This window comes from Leopardus geoffroyi, chromosome D1 (genome assembly GCF_018350155.1).
Source record: "Leopardus geoffroyi isolate Oge1 chromosome D1, O.geoffroyi_Oge1_pat1.0, whole genome shotgun sequence".
NCBI lineage: Eukaryota > Metazoa > Chordata > Mammalia > Carnivora > Felidae > Leopardus > Leopardus geoffroyi.
In genome coordinates this window covers 20,790,302-20,810,879 of record NC_059329.1, presented here as the reverse complement: position 1 = coordinate 20,810,879, position 20,578 = coordinate 20,790,302, and the positions used below count along the sequence as shown (strand labels likewise).

The 20,578-nt window shown below is 39.1% G+C and overlaps 2 protein-coding genes and 1 long non-coding RNA gene across 3 annotated transcripts; 2 read left to right on the top strand and 1 right to left on the bottom strand.

Annotated features, from left to right (window-relative positions):
* Positions 1-18,188, bottom strand: LOC123602373. Its single transcript, XR_006714465.1, has 3 exons — positions 18,094-18,188; positions 15,839-15,841; positions 1-10 (listed from the first exon to the last, which is right to left on the bottom strand). It is a non-coding gene; the product is annotated as an uncharacterized LOC123602373 (long non-coding RNA).
* On the top strand, positions 3,532-4,479 carry LOC123602370 (olfactory receptor 6M1-like). The gene has a single exon (XM_045486878.1). The coding sequence runs from the start codon at positions 3,532-3,534 to the stop codon at positions 4,477-4,479; it is 948 nt and encodes a 315-aa protein (XP_045342834.1).
* Positions 14,411-15,358, top strand: LOC123602372 (olfactory receptor 6M1-like). The gene has a single exon (XM_045486880.1). The coding sequence runs from the start codon at positions 14,411-14,413 to the stop codon at positions 15,356-15,358; it is 948 nt and encodes a 315-aa protein (XP_045342836.1).
* Positions 18,189-20,578: the final 2,390 nt, after the last annotated feature.

Genomic DNA, 20,578 nt, shown 5'->3' with positions numbered 1-20,578 from the left:
TCTGCTCGGGCTGGGTGCTGCCTCTGCAATGGCTTGGCTCCCTGCAAAACACACACGGAAATTCTCACGGGATTTCTGGGTTCCTCTAAGACAGCAAAAACAGGTAACAATACATTGTCCATGAAAATGAAGTGGCAAAATGGGAACTTTCAAACAGCAGGGGTTACTTGCACAGCCACATTAACTTTCTTGGGGATTAGTATATGTTTGGCATATACTTTTTTAAAAATCCTTTTATTTTCAATTTTTCCATGTTCTTGCCTTTTATATCTCTTATAAATAGAATACACCAGGAATTGTTTTTTAGTACAATATTACAAATGTATGTCTTTAAAGAATTTAGTTTTTCTTTATTGTGAAAATTGATATATTAGAACTGATTTATACAGCTTTTTATTTCTATTTGTCCCAATTTCCTATTTTTCTATGCTTCTTTTTCCACAATTTCTTATTCTTTCTTTCTTCCTTTCTTTTTTTTTTTTTTTTTTTTTTTTTTTTTTTTGGAATTGATGGACTGCTTTGACTGTTGGTATTTATTTATATCTTTGTTATAGTTGAGTTTTGCTTCCCTTATATCACTTTTTCCCTTCTATAAATTTGAAAATTATCTATTCTATTACTATCCTTTCAGTGAGTATCCTAGAAGATTTATTGGGGTTTTTTAACTTAAAACCTAAAAGACAGGTGCCTGAGTGGCTCAGTGGTTAAGCGTCCAACTCTTGATCTCAGCTCAGGCCTTGAGCTGAGAGTGGTGAGTTCGAGCCCTACTTTGGGATCAGCACTGGGCATGGAGCCTACTAAAACAAAACAAACAAACAAACAAACAAACAAAAACTAAAGAAAACAATGTTTCATCCCCTCACAAATGATACAAGAAGTCTTTGGCTCCAATTTTCTTCTCCACATTTTTTTCCTGTCATCATTCACGTGCCAATTCTAGATTAACTCCAGAAATTCAACAGTTATTACATTTTTAAAATTTTTTAAATGTTTATTTATTTTTGAGAGAGAGAATGAAAATGAGAACAAGCAGGGGGAGGAGCAGAGAGACACAGAGACACAGAATCTGAAGCAGGCTCCCAACCCTGAGCTGTCAGCGCAGAGCCCAATGCAGGACTCAAACCTGCGAACCACAAGCTCATGACCTGAGCAGAAGTCGGACGCTTAACCCACTGAACCACCCAGGCGCCCTAACACTGTTAGTACCTTTCACAGAGAATTTCTACTTAGATTTATGTACGTGTTTACCATTTCATTTCTTTATTATTCCTCTTCATGTCTTAAATGATCTCCATTATTTTCTTTATTCTTGAATTATATTTAGAAATTACTTTATCATTTGTCCCTTGACAGTAAATTCCTGAAGTTTTTATCTGAACTATATTTATTTTACGATGGAAGAGAATTTTACTGGATATCTAATTCTGCGTTGGCAGTTACTTTCTTGCCACGCTTTAGAGATATTATTTAACTAATTCTTGGCTTTCATTGCTGCTGTGGAGAAGCCAATGGGTCATTCTCACTGCTGTTCCCGTAAAAGTGATCTACGCTTTCTTGCTGTTTTTCATATCCTCCCTTTGGTGCTCTGTTTCTCTGTAAATACCATCCAGCATCACTTCCTGTGTTCTCTCCTGCAGGACACAGAATACACATATAAATGTTCCCATTCCATCGTTTCTATTTTTTTTTAACAAAATTCCATTCCTTTGAACACTCTTCCATACTTTGCAAGCTTATCTCTGTTTCATTAAAGAGGAATTCTTTACATATATCTTCCTATTTACTAATCCTTTTTTTTTTTTTTTTAATTTTAGGGTGCATGAGATAACCTAGTAAGAGGGGTTTTTGTTTTGTTTTGTTCTATTTTGAGTGCAGTTGGCACACAATGTTATGTTAGTTTCAGGTGTATAACATGGTGTTTTAAATTCTATCTAATCCATTGTCTCCTCCCACCTCACTTGAAACAATTGAGTTGTTACTTCAACAATAATCTTTTTTTTTTTAGTTCTGTAAGGTCCACTGGGCTTTTTTATTTTTATTATTTATTTATTTATTTATTTAATGTTTATTTTTGAGAGAGAGAGAGAGACAGAGACAGAGTGAATGGGGGAGGGGCAGAGAGAGAGAGAGAAAGACACAGAATCCGAAGCAGGTTGATGCCCAGGCTCGATCCCACAATCGTGGGAGCTGAAATCGAGAGTCAGGTGCTCAGTGGACTGAGCCACCCAGGCTCCCAACACTGGGTCTTTTTAAAAGTCAATTTGGTAGTTTTTAAAAGACCTGATTTTTGTGGCATTCTCACTTTTAAAATTGCATCCTTTACTTCTTGAAATATTCCATATATAAGTGTACTATATAACACCTCTAACCATTCCAAATTCTGTTGTCCTTGTGCTAAATCTCTTACTGCATCATTTCTTTTCTTCCACTCCCATTTATAGCAGCACAATTGTTATCATGTTTGGAAATCTTTGTCCAAAAGTTCTTTGTTTCTCCTTAATATCTGGGAGTTCTTGGTGCCTAAGTTGGGGAATTTTTCTTCTGGAAGGGATTTGCTTCTCCTATTCAGCATGCCTCACCCAGGAACACTTCACCTTCTCAAAGATTTGGTTCAGAGAGAAAGTCTCAGGATTTGCTTTTCCAGCTTCACTGATTTTCCAGTGCCGGATGTCCCGTAGAAATGTCTCCATAAAGGTATGATCACAGGGCAACCCTTCTCACTGACGCTTGTTGGTACAAATCTTCTGCTTTGGTTCCCTGCCCCTTCAGTTCTCTGTGTTTCCCTTACCAATTCTCTGTTTTGGCTGATTCTGATGCCAGCCACCCTGATCTTGGCTACCGGCTCTTTGCGCTCCAGCTCCAGCCGCTGAAGCTTTGACACCTGACTGCCTGGCCTCGGCCCCTCCTACTGTTTCTTTATTAGTTATTTATCAAATGGATCCAGATACCTCTCCTAACTTTTGATGCAACCAGCAATGTCTCAGAGAGTGTGTCTTATCCAATTCTTGTTGTGGCTTAAGAGGATTCTTCATTTCAGATCATAATATGCTGGTCAGCCTTGATACAGGAATGATAATAGAATTTTTGTCTGATGACTTCTCTTTCCCCAATAAAGTATGATATGACGTTATCAGCTAAGATACCCATATTATTAGAGATTAAAGTATAACATGATCAAAATGACTTGAGTGAATTTCAGTTAATTATACACTTCAGTTAACTTGAACAGATTTGGATTTAAGGAAGGAAAGAGAGGAAATATATGCATGTCATTGAAGTTGAAAAGTTAAAGTTTAAAGGAACCATAGACATTTTTTTTCCAACCCATCAACTATGAAGATGAGAACTGAGGCCAAGAGCTCATGTGATTTGCCTGAGGCCACATGATATGGTCAGAGAAAACACTAGGACCACACCCTCTATATTTAATATTTATATTAAATCTATATTTAATAAGATCATAGAAAAACCTGAAAGATGTCTTCAACTATTCTGCTTTTCTTTGTTTGTTTCTTCCCCCTTCCAGTTGAAATGGCTATGAGAAACCAGAGTACATTGAGTGAATTCACATTGGTCTCCCTTCCTGTCATCCAGGAGCTTCAAGTCTTGCTGTTTGTCATTCTCCTGCTGGTTTATATGCTCATCATAACAGGAAACATTGTCATCATTTCCTTAATATGGACTGATAATCGTCTCCAGACACCAATGTATTTCTTCCTTAGTAATTTGTCATTTTTGGACATTTTGTTCACAACTACTATTGCCCCAAAGTTGCTAGCTTGTCTCTTAGAAAAGAAGAAAACCATATCCTTTGCTGGCTGCATCACTCAAGTTTATTTCTACTTCTTTCTGGGGACAGTGGAGTTTATCCTCTTAGCGGTGATGTCCTTTGACCGCTATGTAGCCATCTGTAACCCCCTGCGCTATACCATCATCATGAACAGGAGGGTCTGTCTCCTGCTGGTTCTGGGCTGCTGGGCGGGAGCCTTTCTCTCAGTGCTATGCCCAATTATTGTGGTGTCCAGATTGCCCTACTGTCATAGAGAAATTAGTCATTTCTTCTGTGACATTGCCCCTTTACTGCAGGTGGCCTGCATTGATACCCACTTCATTGAGATGATAAACTTCCTCTTATCTTCCCTAGTGATCCTGAGTTCACTGGTGCTCACCACCACATCCTACACCTACATCATTTCTACCATCATGCGCATCCCCTCAGCCCAAGGACGTCAGAAGGCCTTTTCCACCTGTGCTTCTCACATCACGGTCGTCTCCATTGCCTATGGAAGCTCCATCTTCACGTACGTGAGGCCCAACCAGAGCCATTCACTGGATTTTGATAAAGTGACAGCTGTCCTCACTACAGTGGTGACCCCTCTTCTGAATCCTTTCATTTATAGCTTGAGGAATGAAAAGGTAAAGGAAGTCTTGAAAGAGTCAGTTAGCAGGATAGTTCCACCACATTCCAAGGGAACATAACACTAAGCAATTTCAGGACATGTAAGCTATGCCTTCTCTCTATAGCACCTTGTGCCGTATGAAGACTGACACCAAAGTACAACTGAAGTCTCAGAATCTGTCAGCAGGATGATTAACCATCACACATCATCAACAGTGAAGTATGGAAAACCAGATGGAAAAAAAAAAGAATTCTATGTCTGTTCAGTCTTTGAAATATTTTTCAAATAGTAACATAAGATCATGGAAACACTCCAGGCCCTGAGTCACAAGAGCTAATGTCTAATATTTGTTTAGGCACTAACTTCAATGGACTTGGGAACTTAGTTACTTAGGTTGCATGATTTCTCCAAGATTCCACCTGCCCATCTGCAAAATGGTGGCAGGACTGTCTGCTCTGATTATTTTCCAAGGCACTTGTGGCTATAAAATGAGATCATTAAGGGGCGCCTTGATGGCTCAGTCGGTTAAGCATCCAACTTTGGCTCAGGTCATGATCTCATGTTTCGAGAGTTCAAGCCCCACGTTGGGCTCTGTGCTGACTGCTTGGAGCCTGGAGCCTGCTTCAGATTCTGTGTCTCCCTCTCTCTCTGCTCCTCCCCCCACTCGCACTTTGTCTCTCTCTTTCTCTCAAAAATAAATAAACATAAAAAAGAAAAAACTTAAAATAAATAAATAAAATGAGATCATATGTATGAAAGTAATATTGTCATCACACATAGATATTGGTAAGTAGAAAGTGAGACATTTTCACCAGCCCGCCCCCACCGAGATGCTTCTCCTTTGATGATCTTGACTAGATTAAGAAGCAAGAGTTTTAATTCTGTCAGTCAATATGGACAAAAAAAGTTTAAAAGACTGGCAAATGCAAAGACTATCAAATGTTGCTCTAGGAAGAAGGTCTATCCTGCACACAAATTAGTATTGTGCCTGCTGTGACACTGGCAGAGTCAGGTTACCTTTATCTTTATCTGATCCCATTAAGCATTTTATTTGAATTACTAACTTTTCCTTGTTCTGACTCTAAGTTCACCAAGCACCTTTGTATCTGTTTTTGCCTTCCCATCTAGCTTGCCTAGTTGGAGAAAATACTCATGGCAAAGGTTGTCTAGCCATGAAATACTGTCTTTGTTCTTGTAAATTAATTACTATTATCTTTTTGATTAATGTGAATCTCATCTCAGATTCATTGTGATGATAAATAGAAATGTGCTGAATTTATCAACATAATATGACCCTACAAAGTATATATCTAGAAGGCAGAATCACCTTTTATTTTTATTTGCTTATTTATTTGTTTGTTTGTTTATTTTAGAGAGAGAGCATGAGCACGGGGGGGAAGAGGTGGGGGAGTGAGAGAGAGAGAGAAAGAAAGAGACAACCTTAGGCAGGCTCCACGCTCAACGCAGAGCCCAATTCAGGGCTCGATCCTACCACCCTGGGATCATGACCTGAGATGAAATCAGGAGTTGGACACCATCCATCCAGGTGCCCTAGAATCCCTTAGTGTTATTATCATTTCTATAACTATGTGCATAGCACAGTTCTTCAAACTTTTATATTCTGCTGGGTCTTCCCAGGTGACAAAGGACAACCGAACTCTATACCCAGCATATCCAGGAAGAGGTAGGAAGGAGAGGGTTATTAGGAAGCAAGATTACAAAGAGGGAAGTAACCATGGAAATTCAGATCTTGTTGCCTGAGAGAATAAGAAAGCCTGATTTACATCAAAGGGGGATGAGGTGTTCAACAATGAACTATAATCTTAAGAAATAAAGCAGGATTCAGCCCAAAGAAGGGAGCCCCTAACATCCAGAATGGATCTGGTGTTCACAGATATTTCTTGGTATTATTACAAACTGATGTGATACTTACGGATAAGTCGTGTTTTTCTCCCATTGGACGTAAACAGTTTCACTGAACATCCATTTCATACAGGATCACTGTGCAACACAAAATACCAAGCAATCCCCTGCCTTACCAAATTGAATGGCTGTTACCTCTTTACTAATTACAGCTTTACCTTACTCTGTCCCCATCCTTCTGAGAGCACTCAATCCAAAACAGGCTGCTGCTTCCATAGACCCTCCCCAAAAGTTCCCAAAGAAAGCCTAAATCCTATGATAAGTACACTTAGTGAGACATTTCACTCTCTCCACAGTTTGGGTTTTCCCTCACTGCAATGAATGATAAACCCAATTTCTTCAACTATAGATATACTCCCGGTAGACTTTGGGGTAAGGGCAATGACGCAGAGTGGGTCATAAGGCCCTGATGAAAAGCAGAACAATCCAGTTTCCAGGATATCTGAGAAACCCAAAAATAAGAAACAGTGGACAAAAACAGTAAGATGCAAAAAGGGACCAGGAAAAGGACCAAGAATGTACCTCAGGCACTTCATCACCCAATGAGTCTAACAGTCCCTGACGAGAAGAGATAGATGATTAAATGAGACCAGAGTTAGATTTTGTTATGTCTTTGCATGCCTAAATAAAGTGTATACAAAGCTGGGTTTTGTTTACCCATAAAATTGGTTTTGTGCTGTCAGTTATCAATAATACCTAGGTTATTAAATCCCTGGGTTAAAGAACTCCATTCAGGTGTTGTTCATGCGAAACATCCAAATATAAGTGAGCACAACCAGTATTCATTTATGGTTTTTGTGCCAGATGCCTATGAAGGCGTCAGGTACAGGAACACTTGCAGCCCAGACAATATGCAAAACAAATGGCCCCATATACAATTGCAGACAGATCTGAGTCACACTTTGTAATCAGAAGAGCCATCTTTTCATTATATCTTCCCCAAACCCTATTTTGATTTTGATTTTTTTCCTTTGGAACAGCCCACTTTTTAAACCCTATTGTCTTTTGCTCATGGGTCCAGACCCTACACCCAAAGAGATCTGTTTGAATTCATTTATGAATCCAACTTACTAAATTCCTTTCACTCCCTAGATCTTCTCATACAATTTTGCGACAATTGGAAGGTACTGTTACTTGCCAGTTATAAAATCAGTTACTACTTTTTAAATGTCTTTTTCATTCTGTTTTCTTTTCGCCATTATCATTGGTCTAAGAGGAAGCAGACTGACAACCACCCCCAAATCCCTTGGAGAACTGTTCTCTAAACACAAGCTTATAGCCTATAAACTAAAAGGCTAAGTTGAAATTATTTATATGTTAATAATGTTTTTTCTATTTATGCACACATTTTTGACATCCTGGTAAAGATTGGATTTAAGTAGCGGTAACTGATTTCAGCCAAGTATTTAAATTTCCAGGATTTGCTTTAAGAAGACCTACATTCTATTCAGCTTACACAGTGGAGGTCTGGAGGAGGCAAAATTATGTTCACATGAGAATTGAAATGCTTTCCCTGGTATACAAAGGGAAGTCTATATAAGGTAAATATGTAAGTGTTTAGAAAAGGGATTTTCAACAATTCTGAATTGATTCATAGTTATTTTACACTTCAGAATCTCTTAAAGGCTATAAGGAAATGTCCCAAATAGTTAATGCTGATTAATCTGATATTTTAAATAACTTTTATTTTAATTGAAATACAGTTGACACACAATGTTACCTAGTTTCAAGTCTATACAAACACAATATATAATACATAAGCAAAATGTGTATTAAATGGCTTTATGTTAATGGTAAGGCTTCTGGTCAACTGTAGGCTATTAGTAGTTAACTTTTGGGGAAGTCAAAAGTTTTACATAAATTTTCAACTGTGCGGGAGGTCAGCACCCCCAACTCCCACATTGTTCAAGGGTCAACTGTCCATTGTGACATCAAAACCATAAAATATCAGGGAGGAGGTAGGGAATAAAAGGGTAGAGTTTCTGTATGTGATCAAAGTGAAGTTGTTATCAGCATAAAATAGTTGGATCTAACTATAAGACATTTTACATACACTTCTTTGTAACCACCAAGCAAAAACCAACAGTGGATATCCAAAAACAAAGAGAAGGAAATCAAAGCATACCACTATGGAAAATCATCAGTTCACAAAGTAAGACACCAAGGGAGGAAGAAAGGCATAAGGGAACCATAAAAAGCCAAAACAGAGAAGCCTCGGTGGCTCAGTCAGATGAGCATCCTACTTCAGCTCAGGTCATGATCTCATGGCTTGTGAGTTCGAGTCCCGTGTCGGGCTCTGTGCTAACAGCTCAGAGCCTACAGCCTGCTTCAGATTCTGTGTCTCCTCTCTCTCTGTCCCTCCCCGCTTGCACTCTGTCTCTCACAAAAATTAATAAATGTTAAAAAATGTTTTTTAGAAAGCCAAAAACAACTAATAAGATGAAAAGGAAATGAAAATAAAATTGGAAAACACCATGGCAGTTTCTTATATAGTTAAACATATACTTACCATAAAACATAGCAATTCTACTCCTAGGGATGTTTCCAAGAAAAACGAAAATAAATATTCACATAAAAACATGGACCCACTTCTCAGAGGGGCTTGATTCAAAATAGACAAATACTGAAAACCACCCAAGTGTCCATCATCTGGTGACTAGGTAAACAAACTGTGATATATCTACACAATCTATACAATAGATAATCCTCCAGGAATACAAAAAAAGAAACTTGTGATACCAGAAACACATGGATTAATCTCAAAGCATCTGATTAAGTGAAGGAAAGAAACACAAAAGACTATACACAGTAAGACTGCGTTTAGATAAAATTCTAGAAAATTCAAAATTACATTGACAGGAAATGCGTTGGTAGTTATCAGGGGCAGAGGTGAGGAGGGGAACATTTTTGCTGCAAAAGGGTGCAGGAGTGTTTCTAAGATAATGGAAATATTGTAAACCCTCATAATGGCACTGGTGGTATCTTCTGGTGAAGATGTGCCAAACCTCAATCACTGTACCCTTAAACTGGTTATTATTTGTACATCACGCATCAATTGAAATATGTACATAGACATAAAATCTACGTAAATAATCTATGTTTGGAAAGCAACTTAAAGCTTTTTTGTCAATTTCATTTTATTTTTGTTGCATAATCTTTATTTTTTAAATATAATTTATTCTCATACTGGCTAGCACACAGTGAGTAAAGTGTACTCCTGGCTTTTAGGGTAGATTCCAATGGTTCATCGCTCTTACAGCTTATTTTAATACACTACGATCATTTCAGAAAAAAAAAATGTGTTTGAAGTTTTCCAAGTTTCTAGTTCCCTGAGGTTTTAAAGCAGCTGTATAAGTTTCTCTTTAAATAAATAAAATAAACAACCAAGAGATTCTCCCAGGAGACCTTAACTTTATAACAGATTCCTTACTTCAATTCTCATGTTCTGTGATTGCAGTAGTCATAATTAACCTTTTTTTATGCCATAATCCCAGGTGCCATTGTAAACCAAATCTCTGAAGGTGAACACAGAATCTCATTACCTATCAAAGTTCATATTCAATAGAGGCAGAGTAATGTTATTTTCTGGAGAGAGTAAATAAAGACGGTTACATTTACAGTCAAGTCACAATATCCCCAATGAATGAACAGGGGTGACCTAACAAAGGGTGACAGTTCAGAGAGATGTTTCAGTGAAAGCAAATATGAATTCTCCTGACAATCAGGCCCATGAGGGTAGAATGAGTTGCCTCAAGAAACAGTGAGTTTAGCATCACTGGGCAGTACCTTGGTGGAGACATTGCAGGATATTTGGGGGCCGGCTGACTCATCCGCCTGTGGAGTTCTCTTCTGGTCTAACGTCCTGTGTTTGAATAATTCCACGTTTCTGGGTGCATCCACAGAAGAAAGAGAAATTCACTAAATAGAGAGGAAATTACATTCCTGCAACTAAAACCAAACAAAGAAACACGAACCCAACTGAAATTTGAGAAGCTTTTGGTCACTTTTGCCAGAGATCCAAAATAGGAGTCAGAGGACCTGCTCGTGATTCGGTTGTGTGGGACTCCCCCATTCATCGCCAAACCTCACTCCTCTGCTCTTCTTGGCAAAAATGTGCTTCAGAATCCACATCACTTGAAACTCAGAGGAATACCTGAGATGGAGAGTCACTGGACGTGTAACATGAAAGATTAAATGATAATATACCACTTGGATTCATCCTGGTGTAAGTCAAGATTTAAATTTTTCTGTGGAAATACAAAAAAGAACTGAAAAAAAACTGATAGAAATTACTAAAAAGGACCGTTTTCCATTCAGAGGAAGACGGATGGAACACTTCAGCAAGCAGCGAATAACCATTTGGTGTGGTTCTGAAAGGGCGGTTAAGTACCACGTGGGAAAACAGACTCAGGCTAAGACTGAGATTTACACAGAATCCAACACTGAAGCAGTAACAGAATTTAAAGAAAAACGGATGGGATGCAGGAGGAAAAACATACCCAGATTTGAGTTTGTTAACATACTTGAATGGAGAAAATACCGACTGTGCGACAATCGGCGTGATGTAAGTATCCTATAATATGCAATTATCCCTATTTATATGTTAAGCAGTTTGGGTCTCACTACATTTGTTTGCATGTATATTTGACGAATTAAAGTGTAATTACTGCTTTCCCAAAACTTCTACTGTCAGCAGACGTCAAGTATTAGAGCCCTACCCTAAGTCTGAAGATGAAAGTTTTTAATGTACTTCAGTTACAATTAAACTTTGTCACGTTTTACTGACAGCAGCAAAGATCCCAAATTATCTCTCACCCCCATTCCCCACTACATCTTAGTTCTTTTCTGTTTCTGCTTCCCCATCCCCATGTTCTTAACAAACATGTACTGAACGCCAAGTATATAAACATTACTGGGCTGGGCCCTAGCTGAGGACCGGAACCTGGAGTGTCATCATCCTCACGTTACAGAGAAAACAGTCAAGACAGGGTACTTACGAGTCTCATTAAACGCCACTCACTCAAGCGGCCACAAGAGAAAAAAGTAAACCACACAGGTTCTCCGACTGAAAATCTGCTATGATTTTTCCACTAGTCCACATTTATCTCACTAAATCCGGCATCTTGAAACATGCAAATATGCCATTCAATGCCATTTTCTAAGGATCCACAAATGGTAATGAAGAAAAAAATCTCCCCTCCCCCAATGAAAGAAAGCCTTAAGTTGGCAAACTTATAATTAAATTGTCAGACACAGATGGTCTAATCCACAACCATTTCCTCTTAGACATGATGGGCCCTGGAGAGCACAGAGGTCATCTAGAGAAGACCAACTTGGAAAAGAAGCCAAGTTCCTTTCCACTATCACGAACTGAAGAGACTGCCCAAAGGAGAGCAATGCTACAGCTTTAGTTCGTCTCAGAGAAGTTTATTTGACCCTTATTCAGCAGAACAGAAAGCTCTCCATGCCCCTTTTTTCCATTCCTATATGACCCAATGACAACCACGGCAAAGAGCAATTCTATTTGTGTCCAACCCTCCCAGATTCTTGTTATTAAAACCTGGCACGGTGTTTTTGAAGATCCCAAACTGTCTGACGCTTACAATACCAGACAGGAATCAAGCTCCCATCAGGCTCATCAAAGACTACAGAGGCAAGAAGGAAAACGATGACAGAACAGATGTTGTGAAACAATTGGCTAGTTGAATGGAAGGAACAATGGAGTAGATGACAGGCAGTTCGTGAGAATGCACATCAGTGTGTCTTAACACCCACTCATCCCTGGTGTTGTCAGTAAGGAGGGCGGGAAGGGGGAAATGAAAGGGAATTTCAAAGCATTTCTACTTGTACACATACCATGCTCTATTCTGTCTTTGTATTAGACCTTAGTAACATTAACACGTGTCCACCCAGATATGGTTATGCCTTCTTGTGCTGTAGAAATCAGTCTGGAAGTTTGTTACCTGGATGCAGCAGCAGTGGGGGGAGAGAACAATATATCGTATTAGTGGTGGAAACACACCGGCTGGTACCAAGACCCTATTTCAATAGATCAGACCCTTTAAGGTCCTGTGATTACTTAAAAGCAGTTTGGTCTTGAAATAAATGAATGGTGAATACAAATAATGAGCAACTACAAGGACCAGAAAAGTCACAGCAAACTTTTCAAATGGAAATCCATCAAAAACAAAAGTCTTCAAGGAAAAATACTCTTACGGGAATGCAAGCCAGTGCAGCCATTCTGGAAAACAGTGTGAAGGTTCCTCAAAAAACTAAAAATAGAACTACCTTACGACCCAGCAATTGCACTACTAGGCATTTATCCACGGGATACAGGTGTGCTGTTGCAAAGGGACACATGCACCCCCATGTTTATAGCAGCACTATCAACAATAGCCAAAGTATGGAAAGAGCCCAAATGTCCATTGATGGAGGAATGGATAAAGAATATGTGGTATATATATACAGTGGAGTATTACTCGGCAATGAAAAAGAATGAAATCTTGCCATTTGCAACTACCCGGATGGAACTGGAGGGTATTATGCTAAGCGAAATTAGAGAAAGCCCAAAATCATATGACTTCACTCATATGAGGACTTTAAGAGAAAAAACAGATGAACATAAGGGAAGAGAAACAAAAATAATATAAAAACAGGGAGGGGGACAAAACAGAAGAGACTCATAAATATGGAGAACAAACTGAGGGTTACAGGAGGGGTTGTGGGAGGGGGGGTGGGCTAAATGGGGAAGGGGCACTAAGGAATCTACTCCTGAAATCACTGTTGCACTAGATGCTAACTAATTTGGATGTACATTTAAAAAAATATAAAATAAAACAAGTTCAAAAGAAAAAAGGAAAAATACTCCTAGGAATGACATTTCAGAAAGAGAAAGTGACCTTTTTTCAAGACGAACTCAGTGGGTTCCACACCTAGAGACAACCTAGTTCAGGTTCATTATTGGTCATTTGAACCAATTTCATTTTAACATAAAACTAAAGGATTAGCTACAAAATAAATTCAGCTTCACTGAACTATACAGACATGTAGTACATGTTCAGCACCCCTGAGCGGTATTCCAAGATGAGCATTTCCAACAACACCATCTGCATTCACTTTCTTTCACTACTATTAACAAGCTGATTGTCCAAATTGCTGAAAACAATGTGAGGTATAAGAGACCGATTTAAGACAACCTGTAAGAATTCCCAGTCAAGGAATGGGAGGGAAAAGCTTTGGTATTCTTTTGGATCCTGCCATACACATGGCATTGCAGGGAACAAAAAAGAAACACACTGATCATTTTCCCAGTAGAGGTTTTTTAAATGTCTGAAATAGGTTATTCAAATGATGAGCCATATATATGCACCTACTTGTTCTTTAACAGTGTAGACATCAAAACCTTTATATCAGTATAAGAAATAAAAACAAAGAAAAACTATGTGGCCTTATGGAGATCAATTATTATCACATCAGAACAACTCAGGGACAACCAGAGATCACCTTAAGACTCATGCGATACCAATCACAAATGTGAGGAGAGACCAAGACAGGTTCTCTTTCATATGATGCTCTTGGTCAGTTTCGTAGTTTCTGCTCCTTTATGTAGATGATACCTGAAGGGTTGAAATGACTTGGAGAAAAGTAACTCAACTTTCCTTAACATTCCCTTTTCCCATTTTGCAAATGGACTGACGGGTTTCTCAGTTAAGGATTCTCTCTTCTCAAGCACAGAACTTAGCCAGGGAAAGAGTAGATCAGGAAAAATGAAAGAGAGAAGGGAAGGAGCACGGGGTCCAAGAGATGACCATCATAAAGGCTAGAGCTTAATGAGACCATGGAGAAAATGTCATTCAACCAAAAATGTTAAATGTGAGAGTACCAAGGTTAGAAGATGTCATGTAACTTATCAAGGTCCTATATTTATTAGAGTGAGTGGCAGGATGAAATCAGTCTGACACTTCATTCAAAGCTTTTACTACTTTACATTTATCACTGATACTGAGAGTTGAAAACTCATTTAAGCTCATTTTCATTTCCATAATTTTTTTTTTCAGAGAAGCGCTGCCCACTAAGTATTGCATGCCATGGATATGCAAAATCAGACCACAGTGACTGAATTCACCCTGACTGCCTTCCCTGTTATCTGGAAGCTTCAGATCTCCCTCTTTGTGGTCCTCTTGTTTATTTACATGTTAACTCTCACAGGAAATATTGTCATCATTTCCCTAATATGGGCTGATAATCGCCTCCAAACCCCAATGTACTTCTTCCTCAGTAATTTGTCATTTCTGGACATTTTATACACTACCTCAGTTACCCCAAAGCTATTAGCTTGTCTTCTAGAGGACAGGAAGATCATATCTTTTGCTGGCTGCATGATTCAAATATACTTCTTCTTTTTCTTGGGGACAGTGGAGTTTATCCTCCTAGCGGTGATGTCCTTTGACCGCTACGTGGCCATCTGTAACCCCCTGCGCTATACCATCATCATGAACAGCAACGCCTGTCTCCTACTGGTTCTGGGATGCTGGGTAGGAGCCTTCTTCTCAGTGCTGTGCCCAATTATTGTGGTGTCCAGACTGCCCTACTGTTATAAAGAAATCAGTCATTTTTTCTGTGACATTGCCCCTCTGCTACAGGTGGCCTGCATAGACACTCACTTCATTGAGATGATAAACTTCCTCTTATCTTCCCTCATCCTCCTGACCTCGCTGGTACTCACCATTGTGTCTTACACCTATATCATTTCTACCATTTTGCGCATCCCCTCAGCCCAAGGACGTCAGAAGGCATTTTCCACCTGTGCTTCTCACATCACGGTCGTCTCCATTGCCTATGGGAGCAACATCTTCATGTATGTGAGGCCCAGCCAGAGCCGTTCGCTGGATTTTGACAAAGTGACTGCTGTCATGACTGTAATGGTGACCCCTCTTCTGAACCCTTTCATTTACAGTCTGAGAAATGAAAAGGTAAAAGAAGTTTTGAGAGAAGCAATCAACAAAATTATATCCTTATTACACAAGAGAACCTGAACGTTCGTTTGTTAAGAATGGCTTTTTTTTTCAACTCTTGGACTCTATGTGGAGAAAAGCATGCTTGAAGACCATAAAATCACAGATTTCTGGGAAGATATAAAAAGGCTTCATGTCACATCAGATACAAAGTATTGTAGTCAAGGTGCAGAGCAGACAATTCGAGCATAGAGAAAATAATATGTTTGAGCCCTTTTTTGGGCAATTCATGCACAGGATAACATAAATTAATGACAAATACTTATGTCAAAAATCTGAAATTTAAGCCTGGCTCTATTATTTTTTTATCCCGTGAAACTTAGCCTATCTGAACCTTAGTTTACTCATCAGTAAAGTAGGAAATAGTTTATGCCTTTCCTTTCTCTTTTTTTTTTTTTTTTACTTTTTACTATAGGCTTAACCAAGATAAACTAAGAAAACCAAACACAGGAGCGCCTGGGTGGCTCAGTCGGTTGAGCGTCCGACTTCAGCTCAGGTCACGATCTCACAGTTCGTGAGTTCGAGCCCTGCGTCAGGCTCTGGGCTGATGGCTCAGAGACTGGAGCCTGCTTCCGATTCTGTGTCTGTCTCTCTCTCTGCCCCTCCCCCATTCATGCTCTGTCTCTCTCTGTCTCAAAAAGAAATAAACATTAAAAAAATTTAAAAAAAAAAGAAAACCAAACACAGGTAAATATAAAATAATGCTCCCTCTCAGTATTTAAGATGATGAAAGATGATTGGCTTCATTCTTGACAGCTAAATACTATAGAAAAATATAGTAGGAGTAGTACTACAAAAATAAGGAAGAGCTGTAACATATCCCAGGGTTTCTATAGCATGCCTAAATAAGAACTTATGTATCGATATACACGGAATTTATAAGAATATATATTATAACTCCTCTCAGTTCAAAATCCACATTCCTGGAAAGAGGATGCAATTGGCCCAATCGAAGTGAGATGTCCTCCCCTGATTCGGTTCTTTGTAAGAGGAAAGATTGGCAAAGAGTTACATTGCCTTCTGTTCTTACCATCACTGAACAGGTGCTATGGGACAAGTACTCTGAAAGACAGTGTAAATATAGGAATAAGACAATAAGCATCTGTAAGATCAAAATAGGTTATGACTGGAGTGGTCATTAACCTTCTAGCTGCATGAACAATGACTGACACCTTAAGAATTGACGTGACTCTATCTTGGGAAAACAGGCAGAGAAAGTGCTGCCTTAAGGATGGATTCAGAATGTCATAAAGGAACACCATCCATCCTAAGATACTGCGGCAAACAAATGTCTAAAGATCAGAAGAAACTAGAACAATATCACCAGGAATGAAGCACTCATATAGGATCTTCTCTGCCCTCATTTTCAGACACTAAATAAAATAAGATTTGGAACGTTAGTATATTAGCTTCCTAATGCTGCCATAACAAAGTTAGCAGCTTAAAATAACACAGATTTATCATCCGACTGTTCGGTGAGTCACAAGTTCAATACAAGCCTCCCCAGCCCAAATTCAGCAGGCTGCATTCCTTTCCAGGGGCTCTAGGGGAAAATCCATTCCCTATCCATCTGACTCGTTGACAGAATTCCCTTCCTTGAAGCTGTGGGACCAAGGTCCTGTTTTCTTGCTTGCTGGCTATCACCCAAGGGCCGTTCCCAGTTTCTAGAAGATGCTTCAGTCCTTGACTCATGGCCCCCCCTTCCTCTACCTTCAAAGCCAACAATAGCAGGACATGTATCTCTCAAGTCTCAAATCTCTCCTTCTTCCATCTCCCCTATGACTTGGCTGACAAAGTTCTCCACTTGTAAGGACTCATTGGATAGCAGTGGGCCCACCCTAATATCCAGAAAAATATCACCAACTCAAGGTCCTTTTCCTGCATTACATTTACAAAATCCTTTCTGCCAAGTAAAGTAACATATTCACAGATTCTGGGAATTAAGACATGAATATCTTTAGGTGTCATTATTCTGCTTGCCAGCATTATGTTGCTAGTGGTCATGATCCAAGAAAGGAAAAATAAAGAACAGAGCACAGTAGGATTTTTTAAAGCAAATATTAAATCCTAAACTCTCTCATTGTCATCACTTAAAACCAGAAGTATTTATAAACCCCAGATAATGACAGACTAGAAAAAAATCAGCAAAATATCTGGGCAATGCATATTTTAAATTAACCATGTTTGTTTTTCTTTAAATTATTGTTAGGCAGAGATGATATGGTGTCCCTTTGTGCTGTTTTCCTGTTTTTCGTGAGTTCCCATGTTACTCAATACCCTATTCTAGCATCATTAATACAGAAAAGAGAAACTGGAGTGCATAAGGGAAATAAAGCATAATTTTGGTCCCCACCTGGGGCTGGCCCCACGTTGGCCAGGCTTGCAACTGCAAATATAAAAAAACTTCATAAACTCTGAAAAATAACGTAAATATACTGTTTTACTTTGATGTTGATTATTATTCTTATGATCAACACTTCTTTAATGTTTATTTATTTTGAGAGAGAGAGAGAGCATCCGTGGGGGGGGGTGGGACAGAGAAAGAGGGAGAGAGAGAATCCCAAGCAGACTCACTACTGTCAGCACAGAGACTGATACAGGGTCCAGTCCCACAAACCGTGAGATCATGACCTGAGCCAAAACCAGAGTTGGACACTTAACCAACTGAGCCACCCAAGCACCCCATGATCAATGTTGTTATAAGAGAGGATAATAATAGCAGTTTCTACATTGATTCTAATAAGTTAAGTTAGTACAAAGATGACTGAGAAGTAGTCTAGTTTAAAACTTAGTGATAGTTTAAGAGTTTGGATTGACAATCAATGTCAGTTTGAGATAATTGTTTCTTGTCGGGTAACAATGTTTTCTTTTACTGTCTAATATTAGTTGAATTTATGGTTGTTTGGGTTAGTTTTGGCTCAAGATCTGTCCCAAATTTTGGGACACCTGTAAAGTCCATTACTTTTCCCATATTCAACCATGACAAGGCATTTTACCTTTTTCAATATGAGAGAAGGAAGAGGAATAGCCAAAAGAGCCAGTAGAAAATTCAAAGCACATCCACTTGCTGGATAAGCTAGATAACTTCCTCCAACTATGGATGAAGGGCATCCCAACCAGGGAAACACTGTCAAATGTAATGAGTTTAATAAATTCACTGATCCTTCCACTTGCCAGGTAATTCTCACGTGCTCCTTCCTCCTGACTCAGTTGTAATACAATATTCAGCAACAACAATTATGAACATACACCTCAATCACATCACAAGAATGCAACAAAACATACCAAATTATTGTCATCGGTAGTCAAGAGTTTAGATAAGCTACTCCGTTTGGCACCCATTTGGCCAACCATTTGGCCAACCGGCACCCATTTGGCCAACCCATTTGGCCAAGCAGCCCGCTGTGACTTTAAACTGACACTAGTCCCCTCATGTAAGCACACACCCTAGATAGCAGTCTGCAGAGTCACAGACATAGATCACTTTCTGACCCGACCTCCCCCACGGTTCTTGTGCTCAACCGTCTTCCCCATCCACCAGCACCTTCCCTTTATGCGCCCCTTCAACAAGGCCCCAGTGCAACTTACCAAAACTCACTCTTTTGGTTACAATTGACGAATGTGGCTTTAGCCCGGGAACCCCAAAGCCCTCCAGGTTCTAATGAAGGCATATGTCCCGGGTGATTCCTCTCTGTCTGCATTCTGTCTCCAAGAGAAACCCCCCCAAGGTATGCCAGGTGCCTCCTCCAAGACCTGTGAGTAATAAACTCTATCATAACTCCTCTTGTGGTCTGTTCGACTGCAGCTCACCCTCAGCAGGCACCCTCTTCTCCACTTAAGAAATGTTAACTTGACAAATTAATAACAGGGGGGTACAACCACAGATGAGTATTTGCTTCATTCTTGAAATATACTAAAATGTGTGTGTGTGTGTACACACGTGGTACATTTCAGAGTTGTGTATTTTGTCTGATATCTTTAAAAACTCTTTATTATTTATAAAAAACAATTGTTTATTGTTTATAAAAAACAATTATTTATCATCTAGAATTGCTGGCTTATCCCAAGGATGTTCTTTAACATTAACAAGGGATTCATTCAGTAACACATTTTCTTTTTTTAATGTTTTATTTATTGATTTATTGATTTATTATTTATTTTTGAGAAAGACAGAGAGACAGAGAGAGTGAGCGTAAGTGGGAGAGGGGCAGAGAGAGGGAAACACAGAATCTGAAGCAGGTTCCAGGCTCCGAGCTGTCAGCACAGAGCCCCACACAGGACTCAAACTCATGAACCATCAGATCATGACCTGAGCCAAAGTCAGACTCTTAACCTACTGAGCCACCCTCGGGCCCCAAGATGCTTTCTGATTTTCAGCATTTGGCACTAAATAAGGCTCCTCTTTTTAAAATATGATAATGTCAAAAATAATAATGTATAAGTTCTTTCTGGTTACAAAATTTATAGTAATGAATAGTTTTTTAAATCTTACCTTCTTTTAGGTTTTTTAGCCATTCTGAGCACAGACCTTGAAAAGAAACGACCATCATATAACCATGTAATTATTGGGTTTTTTTGTTTATTTTCTTTAATGTTCATTTATTTAGTTTTGAGAGAGAGAGAGAGAGAGAGACCAAAAGCAGAGGAGATGCGGAGAGAGAGGGAGACACAGAATCTGAAGCAGGCTCCAGGCTCTGAGCTGTCAGCACAGAGCCTGACGTGGGGCCCAAACCCACGGACCATGAGATCATGACCTGAGTTTAAGTCGGACACTTAACCAACTGAGCCACCCAGGCTCCCCAACCATCAATTATTGTAAAAAAGAGGAACTTGAAATAACACGGTATTTAAAAGAACACTATATATATATGACCAGTAGATAAAATATCAAGTTATTCTATTGCTATTAATAATTATATAGTCTCTTCATGTGCTGAAATGCATGCATACGCCCTCCTGATGTAGAACTGAATTCAGAGTCATCACCTAACTTTAGGAGAGTATATAAAAAGTGCAGTGTATCATTTCACTTGTGTAGGCAAACACGTCTCATCCCATGTAGGCCACAGAGAATACGACTGATTTGGGCAAGGCTATATTCTGCATGAATCCAGGAAATTAGTTTCCCCTCATTAGTGCTTACACTTACTACGTTCATCCCATTAAATCCAAGAAAGAGGTTATTCTGCTATGGTTATAGCAATGAATTAAGAGGTGGAAATGAAATGATAAAAAACAAGA

Excerpts from the sequence above, each read along its gene's own strand:
- LOC123602372 (XM_045486880.1), top strand. The coding sequence starts at position 14,411 with ATGGATATGCAAAATCAGACCACAGTGACTGAATTCACCCTGACTGCC.
- LOC123602370 (XM_045486878.1), top strand. The coding sequence starts at position 3,532 with ATGGCTATGAGAAACCAGAGTACATTGAGTGAATTCACATTGGTCTCC.